Raw genomic sequence first — 14,648 nt, 5'->3', positions numbered from 1 at the left:
GGTGCGTCTTCTCATGCGTTCCTGGCTGCTCATCCTGCTGAGCCTTCCCCCCTGCACTGACCACCTGGTTCCCGAGCAAAGACCCTGCTTGAGGCTCAGCTAGCTGAAAACTCTGAGCTTACAGTGCTGGTGCCTTCTCATCTGTGCCTTCAGCATCTTCAGGCCAAAGTGATGGCGTGCCGGAACCACAGAATAGATTCCGCTGTGGTGCTTGCTCAGGAAACACAACAAACCTGGGCTCCCCTCCCTGCTTCGTGCCCCCACTTTTATTCTTAGATATTTGAATCCAATTTCTGGAAGTTTTCATAACTGCTGCCGTCTTCACACTTTCCAGAGATGTAACCAAAGCAAGTTCTAGTGTTGATTGTGAGTTTACTATGATCCAGGCGCTGTGCCAACAACTCTCTACTACTACCGTGCATAATCCTCATTATCTCCCAGAGAGGCTTACATGATTATGAGGTCAGAAGAAGAATACATGACAGAAGGGAAGAAAGGGAGGAACTAGTCCAAGGTCACAGAGAAGTGAACAGAATCAAAGAATCAAGACTCCAACTTTTATCTAAGAAGACTAAAATAATAATTAAAAAAAGACACATCCATCTCCCAAACCCTGCACATAACTGATGATCTGATGGTATCCAGCCAAGATTTCAAGATTTGGATATTTGGGGGCTACAGAAGCCCTTAGCCCAAAGAGGCAGCAGGGGGAATAAGACGATGTCCTCAGCTGAAGCCCAGGAAGGGGGAGATTCAGAGCCAACCCCTGTGACACAGGTGGCTGCTCACTCTCCTGCCCCCTGTGTCCTTACCAAATCTTTACTAAATGTGGCCTTGTGGCACCTGTCTTCATTCAGACAGCCGCATCTTCAGGGCACTGTGGGGGCATCTACGACCTGCCTCTCCATACTCCAAACTCCTGCCTCAGCCCATACATCCCTTAGGAAACCTCTCTTTCTTTAGGGTAGCCCTGAAAACTGCAGCATTCACCCCACACTGTTAACACCAGTCTTCCCTCATTCCTCTCTCTTCACTCTTTCCAGAGCCTCCAAGAAGGTCTGGAAGGATGAGACCTTCTCTTGACATAAAAAAGTACTGGACCAAGGCTGGACAAGGGGTCAGTCCAGCAGGCGATGCAGCAGATGAGAGGTGGCAGAGGAGGGGAGAGGTAGGCCGGTAGCAGCTGTGACACCTCTCAGATATTGAGCCCCTGCAGCACCTGGGTGGGCTTCCCTTAGCATTCTTGTGACACTGCCTTGGGCATATCCTGATCTCTGCAGCATCCCTGAGGCTGGATACACAGAGCTGCCAGAACCTCTCCGAGGCCCAGGAGACCCCAGTCTCTACCAGGAGATTGAAAAGAAAACAAAGACATGTCTGCACAAAATGACAAACCTTGTCATGCTCTTTAAATGCTTGCATCACTTTAGAACTACTGAACTCCTGTATCATGATAAGAATGCAATAAATGTCTCCAGAAATTAATGCAATTCAGTCAAAATATTAACTTTAGTACAGTGACAGTTATTCTGACCTTGTAAAAGCACATTTTAAAATCATAGGCTTTAGAAAGCTTTTCCATATTGTCATAGAATGAGTGTTGCTATCGATACAATCTCACATGAAGGCAAAGGCAACAGGCCAAACCCAAGGCACCTCCTGACTTGGAGGCCTGGGCCCTTGGACACTTTTCACACTGTGTCTCCTTCCCTAGCACCCAAAGGAGTTGGTTTCTCCAGGTGCCACCATCCTGTGCATTTTAGAGAGGAGAACTCCCATTGCCCCCAGCACCCTCCCATTGTCCCCTGGTCATAGCCGGTTCTTGATTGGGTGGACCAAGAACTCATTTGCCATGGGTGTGCCCTCCCCACAGCAATCACCTTTTCCTGGGCTGTTCTGCTCCATCCTCAAACCAGGGGGGGCCTCCAGGGCCCTGGAATAGGATGGTTTTAGGACTCACCAGCGCCATCCATCCAGTATCCCTCATTCTGAAAAATTATTTACTCTGGTGATGTGCAATGCCTTTTTAAGAGAACAGATGGCACCTCCAATTAGACTGCTTTAAAAGGAAACCCTAATGAGATTATAAAAGCCAACAAATTGACTTTTTCATACAGTACTTCTCTGCACACAATAAATCAAATATATAATGAGGCTCAATGAAATAATAGGTCTATTTACATTGGTTTGAGCTAGCACCAGGTCCATTATGAAGTGCTCATCCTTGTAAGCAAGTTGGGGAGCTGGACCAGACACCCTAGGGTGCTCTCCAGTCTGGCCCTTCGAAGAATCAGCTGCCACTCACTCAGGATTGGTCCAGCCCTGACTTTATGATAAGCATCCAAGGGCACATGGGTTTCAGAAGACAAGTGGAGCATCATTCACCACACTCTGGGTAAAGTGGGCAGATGGTGATACAACCTCAGTGGGGGAGACGACAAAGGCACAGCTGACTCCAGAGCAACCAGGACCAGAGATAGGAGCAAAGACTGTGAGATATAATTTTGGTGAAGGGACTCACACTCTGAGTTAGGCAGAGTGAGTGGAGAGTCTCCACTGTGCAGACAAAGTCCTTCCTCAGGTCATGTATATTCCCAAACTCAATCCTATTGGTTCTAACACCGAAGGGAGATGGTTGAAAAACAAAGGGACAAAGTCTAGTGACTTGGTTGGGAGAGGTTATGCCTTCTAAGGGCAAGGGCAGCACAGGCCATCATTCTGATCTCTACCTTCCTCTTAGATAACCATATCCAGGGAGTGGGTGGGCTGGTACAGTGTATCTTCTGACTGGGAATCTGTAAGGACCAGGATTATATTTTCACAAGATCATCGCAAAGAGATCCCAACCAGGGAGGTGGGAGGGGGTAGGCGGCAGATAGAGGGAGAGGATTTCATGAGAGAAATGGTTAGAGCTCACATATCAGCTCAGGCAACTGGATAAACTGGTCCTGGGTTCAGAACCAAGACAGCAACTATTCAGCATCCTTCAGGGACTTCAGAGGAGTAGATTAAATGATTAAGCAATGCTTTGAGGGCTCATGGAAGAAGCCCCAAGGGGAACTCAGAACTCAGTAGAGAAGATTCCAAAGCAGAAAGAAACAGACTCAGTTAGCAGAAATGGAATCATTTCTGTTTATATCAACCTAACCAGAGAGGCAGGCAGGTCTGGGGAAAATCAGTTTACAAGAGGATGAGCTTTTCCTCAGCTCAAATCTATAAGCATTGATCGACCTCAAGACCTGGATCTAGAAGACACTTTCACTCCTGTTCTTTACTCAGCAAAGGTTATATACACAACAAGGCCAGAACTAAGGAATTCTTCTACTCAGAATCCAGTCATTTTTCTCCCTGTCCATCAAACTGCAGTGCACGAAGGGCAAGATGCATGTCCTGCCCTCTCCAGCAGAGAATGGAAGAGTAGTACAGCTGATGAAAGGCCAACCCCCATATCTCTGCCTGGAAAGCACAGTGGCAGGACTCTGGTATTGCCATTTGGCAGGGCCATGAATACAACACTATACTGTGAGGAAAAAGAGCACAATGTGATGAAGGACATGGTGTCCGCATATCCATCCAGTAACTGAGGTCAGGGTATGTAGAATATCTGGGTAACTAATAAACTTCTGAGAGTTCTGAGATACAAAAATTCCCATGAAAATGAAGGCTATTTTCAGATATCAGGACCAAGAAAGGCTTCCTGGAAGAAGTGAATTAGAGGAAGATCCTAGTGTTTCGACTTTGGATTTTGTTTTCGTGCCACACCAAGTGTGCACAGGGCTTATTTCTGGCTCTGTGCTTAGGAAACACTTCTGCAGGGCTCTGGGGACCCAAAGGGGTGCCATGGATAGTTGGTCACAAGGCATGTAAGGCAAACACTGTACTATCATTCCACCCCACCCCAGTGTTTTGATTTTGCATTCATAGAATCCTCCAGGTTGGCATTTTTACCATCTGGTGATCAGAACTTGTCTTGTTTCAGCAGGAGGAAGCCTCTCCCACCTACAGGACAGGGGAGCGGGAGAGAACAGCATCAGACCCCTGCAATTGACTGAGCGCAGAGAGGGACCCTGCTAGCTGGTCAGGGAGCTGTCCATTTCAGCACCAGGAGGACATTTTAGTCCCCCTAGCCACCGGGTCACCACTTGTAGCTACCAATTCTCAGCCCAGAGCTCTGAATAAACACTTACTAGTGCACGCCACCTCCGGCGGGTCAAACTCTGCTCGGTAGTAGCCGGTCCTGCAGGTGCAGATAGGGGAGGCCTCTGAAGGGGATCTGCTGTTGGAGGGGCAGTGAGAGCAGCCCTCTGCTTCCTGGTTGGCCTTGAACATCCCTGCAGGGCAGGCTGGAACACAAAGAGACCAAAGAGGAATTAACAGGTGAGCAGCAGGTAAGGCTCTTCCCTGAAATCTAGGAAACAAAAGATTTGAATCTCCTTCTTCCCCACCCCAACAAAAGACATTGAAATACCCTCTTGCATAAAATGAACATTGAAGATTAAGAAACTACCTTTAAACACTTCCAATTCTTCAAAAATCCTTCGAGAATTAGACCTTCCTGGTACCAACAGCCTCTCTCTCTTGAACAATATGAATAATGATTCTTCCCTTTCAGGTGTGTCAAGAGATTTAATTGAGAAAATGAATCTAATGTGTAGCTTAGTGTCTGGGACATAAGTGCTTTGTAAATGATTATTCCCCTCCTCTCCCACCTGGTTAACAGCCTGGGCCTTACCCAGAGTCACTCACCCCAGATGGAAAGGGGTCCTGGCTGACAAAGGATCACACCACAGTTCTTAAAGGCAACACACTAAGAGCTACTAGGAACTCTGTTAACAAGCCTTGGTTGTGAATTATGGTAGGAAACTAAATTTATGAGTGATTCTTTAAAAAAGGAAATTAAAGTGATTTCAAGGTTACTGCCTTGACATCATTCTCCTTTAATTGCAATGTGAAATTCTGCAGAGGCAGAGGCAAGGAGAGTGTGCAAACCCAGGACAACTTTGCAGGCAGTGCACTGGGTAATGGGTCAGCCACTGGGGTCACCCATCATAGACAGAACACTGGGAGAGATGTGGTGTCTCCTATTGCCCACTGGAAGAATCCTCAGAGAGAAGATGCTTTTGTTTTGTTCCTTGTGTGGTCAGCCATTGAAGAGGTGGGTCCTGAGAAGCCTGGTTCTAGGCTGCCACCATACCACATACAAGCAGACACTAAGGCCATACACCTGATTCTTTCCTTGCTGGTACCTCAGAAAACTGTTGCTGCCGGTCTACTTCTGTGAGAACCCTCCTGATCATCTTGGGCTACTCCTGCCTCAATTTACTGCCTATATGAAACCTGCTCAACTCCTCCACCAGCTGAAAGCACAGGCTCAGCTAGCTTGGATTTCTCACCTTCCTTACTAACTCATTTAGCAGAACCCGAGGCAGGGAATTATAAAGGAAAAAATTTGCCTCTATAAAGTCACGCATTTATGATTCAATGTGACCCTGACTGAAACAGGAAGTACCATTGTAATGGCTTCTACTTACACAAGGCTTATCTCCCCAAGTATATTGTTCCCTCCTGGAAAGTGAAAAATATTCTTTAATAATAGCAGTAGCAACCATCTGTTAACATTTTTGCTAAGTGCTTTGTATGCTTTACTCTATGGGGTAGCTATTATTATCTCTATTTTACTAATGAGGAAATTGGGACATGGAGAGGTTAAAAAGAAGTTGCCCATGCTCATACAGTGGGGGAAACGAGAGTGATAATGTGAAATTCTCTGAAAAATATTCACTTTTGCTACCAAGGAAAAAGGAAGAATTGTTTCCTACACTACTAAGTTTTCACACTGTTTTTCTCCCCGAAGTGAGGATCAGGTGTTCTGTTATCCTGGAATTATCTCAGGGCAGGAGTTCATCATGAATGGGAGAGACTTTCTGAGTTCTGGAAAGACATAACCCAAGAATATTCCATGGAATACAAGTTCTTTAGTTCATTAACACCTCTGATTTACAAAAGGGGCTCTTTTAAAAACATAGAATTAAAGAAATCACCTTACTTTTTGATATAGAATTTCAAGGACTTTCCAGAAACAAGACAGTGAAAGCTCTGCTTTCCCACAAAAAAGAAAAAAATCCCTATTTTAAAGCTTATGCCCCACGGCAGGGACCTCATGGGAAGGAGGGCATTCCGGTCCATCCTTCACGCCCTACCGAGGTCACCAGTTGCCCCCCATGAGCGACTCTCCGGCACGGCCACAGCCCCAGAAGCACAAGGACTTAATGCAGAAAACCAGCCACTGGGAGCAGAAAAGCGAATGGACTATGTGTTAAACCGCGCCATCATGCCTGCCCGGACGGGAAAGGGTGTTGCCCCATTCGCCCTCTCCTCTCTGGAAAGAAAGATGGCGGCCACACGGGAGCCTTGTGGACAGCAGGTTTGAGCCGGGGGTCGGGGGCGGTAGGGACCTCATGGGAAGGGGGGCGTTCCGGTCTGTCCTTCACGCCCTACCGAGGTCACCAGTTGCCCCCCACGAGCGGCTCTCCGGCATGGCCACGACTCCAGAGCACAGAAACCAATCTCTTAACTATCTAACTTTTAATAGAAATACTTCCAGGGTTAATAAGTAAAATAGCAGAAATCCAAAACCACGTGGCCGCTATCGCGGCCGCGCAACATCATTTAATTCTTAAACCCAGCTGTAGAAAGCAAATCATTTCACAAAGCTTTTTCAGCATGTCTGATTTTGGGGGGGGTCATAAACTCTAAATAATAATGGTGTATCTTTTATCGAAACAATGAATCTAGTCAAAGTAGATAGAGTGTTAACTAGAACTCATCTGCCTCACAGGAATTGGGAGGGGTGGGAGGTGGGGTTCTATTGGGGTTCGCGGTAAAAAAAAATAAGTATTGGTAAAGGGAAATGTGTTTGATATTTACATGACTGAAACATAAACCTGAAAGCTCTGTAACTTTTCCCACAGTGATTCAATAAATAAATAAATTATAAAAAATAAATAAAATAAAATAAAAAAAAGCTTATGCCCCAGACTAAAGTTTCATGGAATATATCATGGTTAACCTTATTTAGATGATGGGGGCAAAATGGCCCCCAGCATTTCTCAATTGGAGGTCATATTGCTTCCTGTGAGACCCACAGTATCCTGAAAAGGTCATAGGGGGAAATAATATAAATGGGAACTATGGTACAAGACCAGGGAAAAAAACTGGCAGGAAAGAGAGACCACAGGAAGGAAACAGGCTGAACGAGGGGTTGTGGTAAGAAAAGGATTGAGAGCTATGGATCTATACCATCCACTCAGGCTCTTACAGATGTCTGTTGGAACAATGTGAAAGGGGTCACTTGCTAAGCCACCTCAGCAAGGTCAAAGGATAACCCTTTATTGGGGTGGAAGGACACTTGCCTCAAAAGTGAAAGTGGCTGACCCACATTGGATCCCTGGAACTATTCATGGTCCCCAGAATCCTGCCAGGAGTAATCCCTATGCTCAGAGCCAAAGGTAAGTCCTGAAGCCCTGAGCACTATTGGGTGTGGCTCATCCAGCAAGATAAATAATAATGGCCCTCTGTAGAAAGAAAAGAAAAAATATAAACCTTTACTAAAGGCCCCATAAATATGGGAAAGCCCGAAATGGAGCCTGTCCAAGTCCATTCAGGAAATCTCTCCTCTATTCCATCCTTCCTCCCTTTTCTCTTTCCTTCTCTTCTCCTTGCTTCCTGTTAGTAGCGCTTGGCCCCTTCTCTTGGAAACCATATGTATTTATGGACATCCCCCCACCCTGCTCCCCTTTATTTCTGCATCTGAAAAGCACAGAAGACCCCCCAACACAGTGCACTCTCTGTGGGCCCCAAACATAGTGGGCTGTTTTCTGGAAAGCAGGGAAATACATTAACATTATTAATGAATACTCCTGCATTCATCTGGACACTGACACACTGAATGGAGCCTTCTATGATATTTCATGTGTCATCTGAGAAGAACAAAGCGCTTTCACTTTCCAGAGCTGAAAACATCCACAGCTACAAATTAGCAGTAAATCCCCCTCAGGGTCACTAGTCACAGCAGCACTCAAGAGCACTGGGCTCTGGGATTCCCAGAGGAGAAGGCAGAGGGAGCTGGGCATAAGTCTCCTGGTTCAGACAGTAGAAAGAGACAGTGGAAATGGAAAAAGAGGAACCAGGACCCTGAGTACCTCAGGGAGAGAGTCTCCAAGGGAGTTTGGGAGAGATCCTGGGAGGACCATGGGCTACACCTTCTGTAAAACAGTGAGAACAGGGCAATGGCCAGACGGTCTTGGGCCCATGGCTGTCTCTGATGCTTCTTAGTGTGGTGCTCACTGGCAGGTGCTCTCATACCCCAGAGCCTCAACTCACTCAAAGGTTCTATGAAAGAAAGACGGACTCTTCTACTAGCAACTCCTCCAGGTCATTAGCATTGAACACATGCAAAGCATCAAAAGGGACCTAGTATCAATAGGTACTCGTTCTAACTCCTCCACTTTTCACAAGATCCTTTTTGGAAAACAAGTTTTCTTTATGGAAGTTTTTTAGAAGTTAGGGTTAGAATATAAGTTTGGGCCCCAGAGTAAGAAAATAAATCCTGGAACCAAATGGAAGAAAGTGTTTCCGCACAGATTATTTCTGTTTTTGTATAATGGGTGAATCATTGTGTCTATAAGATATATCTTAGCCTTAATTACAAAATGAATGAATATCCTTAGTATTCAGATTTCATAAATTAATATTTTAATGAAATCTGTGTCTAGGCATTCCCTAATTTATAAAGAAGCAGCACTCCTAACTTCATTTATTAAACTTTTAGATTGCAACTTGTAAGCACATTTGTGCCATATTTCCTCATAGAATCGCTGCTTTAAATAATGGTTTAAGTGCCAGGCTAGTCCACAAAGTCCTTTAATGTGTCTTGTATCAGACACCCCTAATAAGAAACAGAAGTTAATAATGTTGTTATTTTACTCAACATTTAACTTCAAAAGGGAAATAAGATGATTCTGCTGTCCCTGGAGAAAAGGCAGCTTTAATCGGAGGTGATGGATGCTCCTTCCGGAGTCGTCACCAAGAGTTCTGAGCTGAGGGGAGCCAAAGCGAATGGCATCAGCCCAGGCACTTAGTAAAAGCATCTGGAAGGAACCCAACGGAGCAGCCGGAACATCACACCTTTCCAGGCCCGACAGTTCCCGAGAAAGAAAAGCCACACTGCAGCGGCCTCTCCAAACATAGCTGCACTCACTGCCAAGCAGATTTTGAGGTGGATACCCCATTCGTTGCTTGAACATCATTCCAGCTCTAAAGGAGTTTTCCTTCACTGATACAGTGCAGTTAACCAGTACAGACCTACAGGCGTTCACTGAGGACCTGGGGTGTGCCGATGCCCCAACACCATCCCGCCCTGCTCCAGCCCAGTGCCACCAAGCAGGATGCAGGTTAGGGCAGATCATGGGCAGCAGGAGGCGGGTCCCAAACACCAGCAGTCACCATGGGATCTGGGTTGTGCCAGTGTACTCAGGGTCTGTCACAGGATATGGCTAAGGGGAGGAGATTCAGCCCGAGAAGCAAAGACAAAGCGAGCAGGGAACGGGAGCGGCAGGCGGAGAAATAGGTCAGCGCAGACATCTGGAGCTCAGCTGGGAGGATTCCTTCACTGTTCCCTGAGGGGGGTGGGAAAGGAGAGCCGCTTGCACCCTGTTGTAAATTCACACAAAATCCCCATCCCTGGAGCCCCTAGAACTCAAGTTGTATGTTTGTGACACCAGCGGCCCCCTCGAATGCTTTGTTTCTGCAAGGCAAGAGGCAATTGCTTTCTTGTGTTGTCAGTTATCCTTGTTGAGACAGGTGATAAACGGAGCTTTGGGGGGTGACCATCCCAACACTTTCTTCCCCAACTGACTTTTGCAGACAGCAAGAGACAAAAGTAAGGGAGTACCAGCCCTTCACCCATATGGTTCTGCTCCAGACTCACAGAGTTTCTCTGACCCTTCAAGGACAAGGTGTCCCATGCACTGACCTCTAGCTGATATTTAGAACGTCACCTTGCAACATCCACCCAACTTCTCAGAGATTCAAGAAAGTAACAAATTACCTGGTGCTTGCAAGGCTCACGAGAACACCCCTCCCCTCCACCCGGCGCGCATACTTCCAGTGACATTAAATCCATCACCTACAGTACTATTACTTTATAAAGAAGCAGATTAAGTGTCTCATAAACAGCACAGTGATTGAGATCACGGGAAGCGGCTCTCGTCCCCGTCTGCAGCATCGGGTTATGAAGCATTTCCAAGCAGCCAGGAAGAGGAAATTAATAGAAGCAAGAGGGAATAACCACTTTTATGCAATTTCCTCAGGAGATAGTGGACCATCTAATCTTTATTGGAGCCCTTTAACCTGTCACTCAGCACTCACCAGCGCCTCTTTTGCGCTCACCATTTTCCTTGATATCGAAAAAAGATAAAATGAAACCTCACCTCAAAACATTATTTTATAATTTTCATTTATGGAGGGCATGCCTTGCCCCTCCTTCCCCCCTCAGCCAAAGGCCCGAAAACCAACATTTTCTATGCAGCAGAAACGTGGAAGAGCTTAAATACTCCCTATGCATGGTCCAGAGGGTCACAACTACTTGGCAGGAAGGGAATCTCTTCTTGCATTTTAAATGGGATTCTTTCCTCTACGCGATGCCTCTGTCCTTGCTCTTTCTTTTTAATAATCTGATTACTTCTCCTGATCTAATTTTTCCCCCAAATGAGTTTGCAAAGGCTCATGCCAATGAATATTCATCCCTTGCTTAGGAGCTGAGCCGGTGTCTTTTCCTGCAGGTGCAGTCTGGCAGCTGGCTCTGGGGTCCGCCTGGCTTGAGGGGCACCAGTGAGAGGAGCGAGGCATGTGGCCCTAGCGGGGAAGGGAGAGCCTTGTAGCCCTTGCCCCAGACACACCCTTCCGCTCCATACTTGGCTCCTGCTGGCTCCTGACAGCTGCTAAGAACTGTGAAGGGCGGAGTTCTAGGGGAAGGGGGTGCTAGAGGCTTTGGGGGACACAAATGCCCCCTTGGATACTTCCCATGGTTCTTGGGATATGGGATGGGATACAGAGTCTTCCTGAGGTTCAGAGTCTTCATCATCTGCCCTTTGGGGACCAACACAATACATTTTGACTCTGGAATTCCAAGAAGGATGCTCTCCCAAAGCAGATGGTACCAGGGTCTCTGGGACTGGGTCTCCACTGTCCATCCTCACCTGTGCTCTTTCAATTTCCTTGGAATAAGCCCCCCCCGCCCTAAGATACCTGGGACCTCCCATAGGGACTCAGACGCTGTGAAACTCTCACTTCCACCGATGATCAGAACAGCAGGCTGTGACCACTAAGCACTTAGGTGAGGCGACCAAACGCACGTGCTACCGTCCACATGGCTCCGGTTCGAGTCTGACCATCTTTGAGGACTGGTGCCACAGTCTGTGCTCAGCACTGCTGGCAACCAGCCAAAAGGAACGCAGTCAGTCATCAGTTCCCAGGGTTGGCTGCCCCCACTCGAACCAAGGACAGAAGATCAAAAAAAAAAAATACAAGTCCCTGTGAAAATAATATTAACAGCAAGAATGGCCCAATTTTTACATTGGAAGCTACATGGTAACAGACTCTCCCACACAAAGTATAGCTTCCTAGAGCTTTGCTGACCTTCGGAGGCCTCCAAGAACTCCAGAGCTTGTGGACTCTCCTATTGCAAGCATTCAGTCTAAAGGAAGAGCAAGATTCATGTTCACAAATGTTTGCCCTGTGTCATTTACAACCTGAAGGAAAGATAAGAGGAGCAGATATAGGATGATCTTAGGAGTCAAGCAGGAGCCCTGGGGTCACACATGCTCACCTGGCTTGTACCACAAAACAAAAAAAATACACTAACCTTTCCCTCCTGAAAACTCCTGATAATCGCCCCCCCCCCAAAGTTAAATAACAAGACATTCACTAAATAAACTGGGAAATAGCCAATAGCCATACATAATGGAATATTACATGCCAATTAAAATTCCCCTGTGGGAAAATATTTTTCAAGTAAAGCCACATTATGCCAAATGTACACTTAGACACATAGATACACATGAACACACATACAAAGCTATACACTCCTTGCCAATGGTGCTTTCTGTGAATTGAGTGACTCATGATCAAACAAGATCTAAAAATACTCAATACTTCGAGAAAGAGCAGATTACATTCTTATAGCGTACATTAGTCTATTGCTTAATTAATGTATTTTATTATTCATTAATGCTGTTAATCTCTTATTGTGCCTCATTTATAAATTAAACTTTGCATTTGAATGTCTAGGGATAAGCAGTTTGCCTATGGCTGTTACGACATGCCCTGAGGGTCCTAGAAAGACTCCCCTAGGCGAAGGAGAGATACTGATGCAGGCAGATGGGTACACACATATCATATATGAACCTGACATGTGTGAAACAAACAGTGGAACAGGAACATGCTGCTAGTTCACTTCTGCTCTGTTATTCCCCAACGTTCTGCACTACAAAGACAGGATCCTGGTAATAAAGAAAACCACCAAGTGTTTCATTTTGAGAAGGATATAAAAACAGATAAGGTGAAAGCCCATCCCAAGGAGGTGAGCTGACCGGGTCAGTCCTAGGAGGCTCTTCAGGGAGAGAGGCTGTACAGCAGAGGCTGGGATGCCCTGCCCCAGAGAGAAGCCTGGAAGATGCAGGTGAGCTGGGAGGGCTGCCTGGAGGTGTCACTTACACTGACCCTGAATGATGGGTAAAAGACAATTTAGAAACAGGAGGAGGAAAGTAAGGGGGAAAAGCGCTCTGAGGCCCAGAGAGTAGGACCCAGGCCCACCTGCGAACCCTGAGTGAGGTAGGTGTAGAGGTTGCCAGGAGCACACACATTTATGGGGGCCAGGCAGGATGGGGCTGACCTGCTTGCATGAAGCCAAAAGGGGCTCCAGTCTGCCTCCTTGGGCCTGGAGCCAGCTGTAATGGCCTGTGCAGAAGGGATGCTTAGCTATGTCATACACTCGTATCACTCTGGGTGACACTTGCTGAAATTGATGAATGCTGCAGGCAGCGTGACTCCGACGAGGCTGTGACTTCCTGTGCTGTTAAGCTGCTCAGGCAGCAGTGAGCCAGGAAGCATCAATCAGCATGGAAGTTGTTACAGAGGCGGGTCAGGAGGGGCGGGGGTGCTCTGCCGTGGTGGAACAGGAAAATCACTGGTCAGAACTGCGGAGAACAAACGAAGAGTTCAAGAGGGAGGACCGTGTCCTTATGGCTGGTGGCTGCAGACCCCAAGGACAGCTGGAAACAGCACAGCCTGGCTCAGCCTCGGGCAGAGGGCTAGGGGGGGCTGAAACTGCCTGGGAATTAGGGCCTTCCAGAAGGGGGCTCTCAGTTACCCTCCCACAACCTGTCCCACAGTCACTGTACATGGTGGCTAGGGTATAGGGGGGTTGGCGAGTCATCTAGACCAGCATCTCACACTCCATACATACAGAAATGCAGACTCTCAGACCCACACTTCTCATCACAGAAACTCTCAGACAGACACAGTGTCATCTTCCACTCATCCCCGGCGTTAGGTTCCCTCCAGGAGATCCCACAATGGCTTCAGATGAGAATCATGGCCGTACACCAGGAAGGTGTGACTGAATCCCACAAACTCCCAAAGCTCAGCGCCAAGCTCTGTAACAAAGAGTGCTGGGGCCACTCTCCTTTCCTTGGAGAGGAAAGTTCCTGGGTGTCCTATGGGCTGTAGCAGCACCTCTATACAGAGCAGCAGGGAGTTTCCTGCAAGACGCCAGGGGTTGATGGCGTCACTCAACTCTTCACATTCATATCAAATTAACCACTTTGTGGGGGGAGCTAGGCAAGGCACTAGGATACACCATGGATCAAACAAAGACCCTGGCCAGGAAGAGTCTAGACAGGCAGTTCCAAGGGAGAGTGGAGGTGGACAGACAAGAGTGAGGTCTCAGCCAGTGGACTCCAGTGTCATCCCAGTTACAACATCACAAGTGACTAAGTGGAGGTGTCCAGGGGAGGTGCTTTAGGGGGGCACTCTGCATGTGTCAAGGGCCCCTAGACAGAGCATACTCCAGGGAGTCACAGTGAGAACCACAGTGTCCAGCTGATTCAAGGAAGAGGCCAACTGGACCTGGGGAGGGACTCCACTCAGCTCGCCATGCCCTTGATCTTCACCCTGAGTCCCAGGAAGCCGTTGATGGAGGGACACCGGGAGGAAACAAAATCAGATGTTTGGTTCTGCTAGGAAGACAAGGAAGTGGAGGGGTGGGGGAATCAGTGAAAAGAACCCCTCATTGTGTGCTAGACACCTGAAAGGGGCATGGGAAAACACGGGGACTCAAGAGTGCTTTAATATATTTAAAAATTTTGGAGAGCTAGCTCACTTAGTGCTCAGGACTTATTCCTGGTCCTGCACTTAGGACCTGCACTCCTGGCAGCTTAAGAACCATATGGGAGGGCTGGAGTGATACCACAGCGGGTAGGGCGTTTGCCTTGCACACAGCTAACCAGGGTTCGATTTCCAGAATCCCATATGGGATCCCATAGCTCCCCTTGGGGCATGTCCCCCAGCTCCCGCAGCACCACCAGGAG

At 47.3% G+C, this 14,648-nt stretch overlaps 1 protein-coding gene across 2 annotated transcripts in view; it reads right to left on the bottom strand.

Moving 5' to 3' along the window:
- The window catches only part of EPHB1 (EPH receptor B1), a 397,511-nt gene that overhangs the window by 133,834 nt on the left and 249,029 nt on the right, over positions 1–14,648 (bottom strand). For both annotated transcript variants that reach the window (XM_056121704.1, XM_056121703.1), the window contains one exon: positions 4,188–4,343. In XM_056121704.1, the coding sequence (XP_055977679.1) occupies positions 4,188–4,343 (156 nt within the window). The remainder of the gene's footprint in view (positions 1–4,187; positions 4,344–14,648) is intronic.

The sequence above is a fragment of the Sorex fumeus genome, unplaced genomic scaffold (genome assembly GCF_029834395.1).
Source record: "Sorex fumeus unplaced genomic scaffold, SorFum_2.1 ptg000044l, whole genome shotgun sequence".
NCBI classification, from domain to species: domain Eukaryota; kingdom Metazoa; phylum Chordata; class Mammalia; order Eulipotyphla; family Soricidae; genus Sorex; species Sorex fumeus.
The sequence above is the reverse complement of the archived record's forward strand: the minus strand, read 5'-3'. Positions and strand labels throughout refer to the sequence as shown.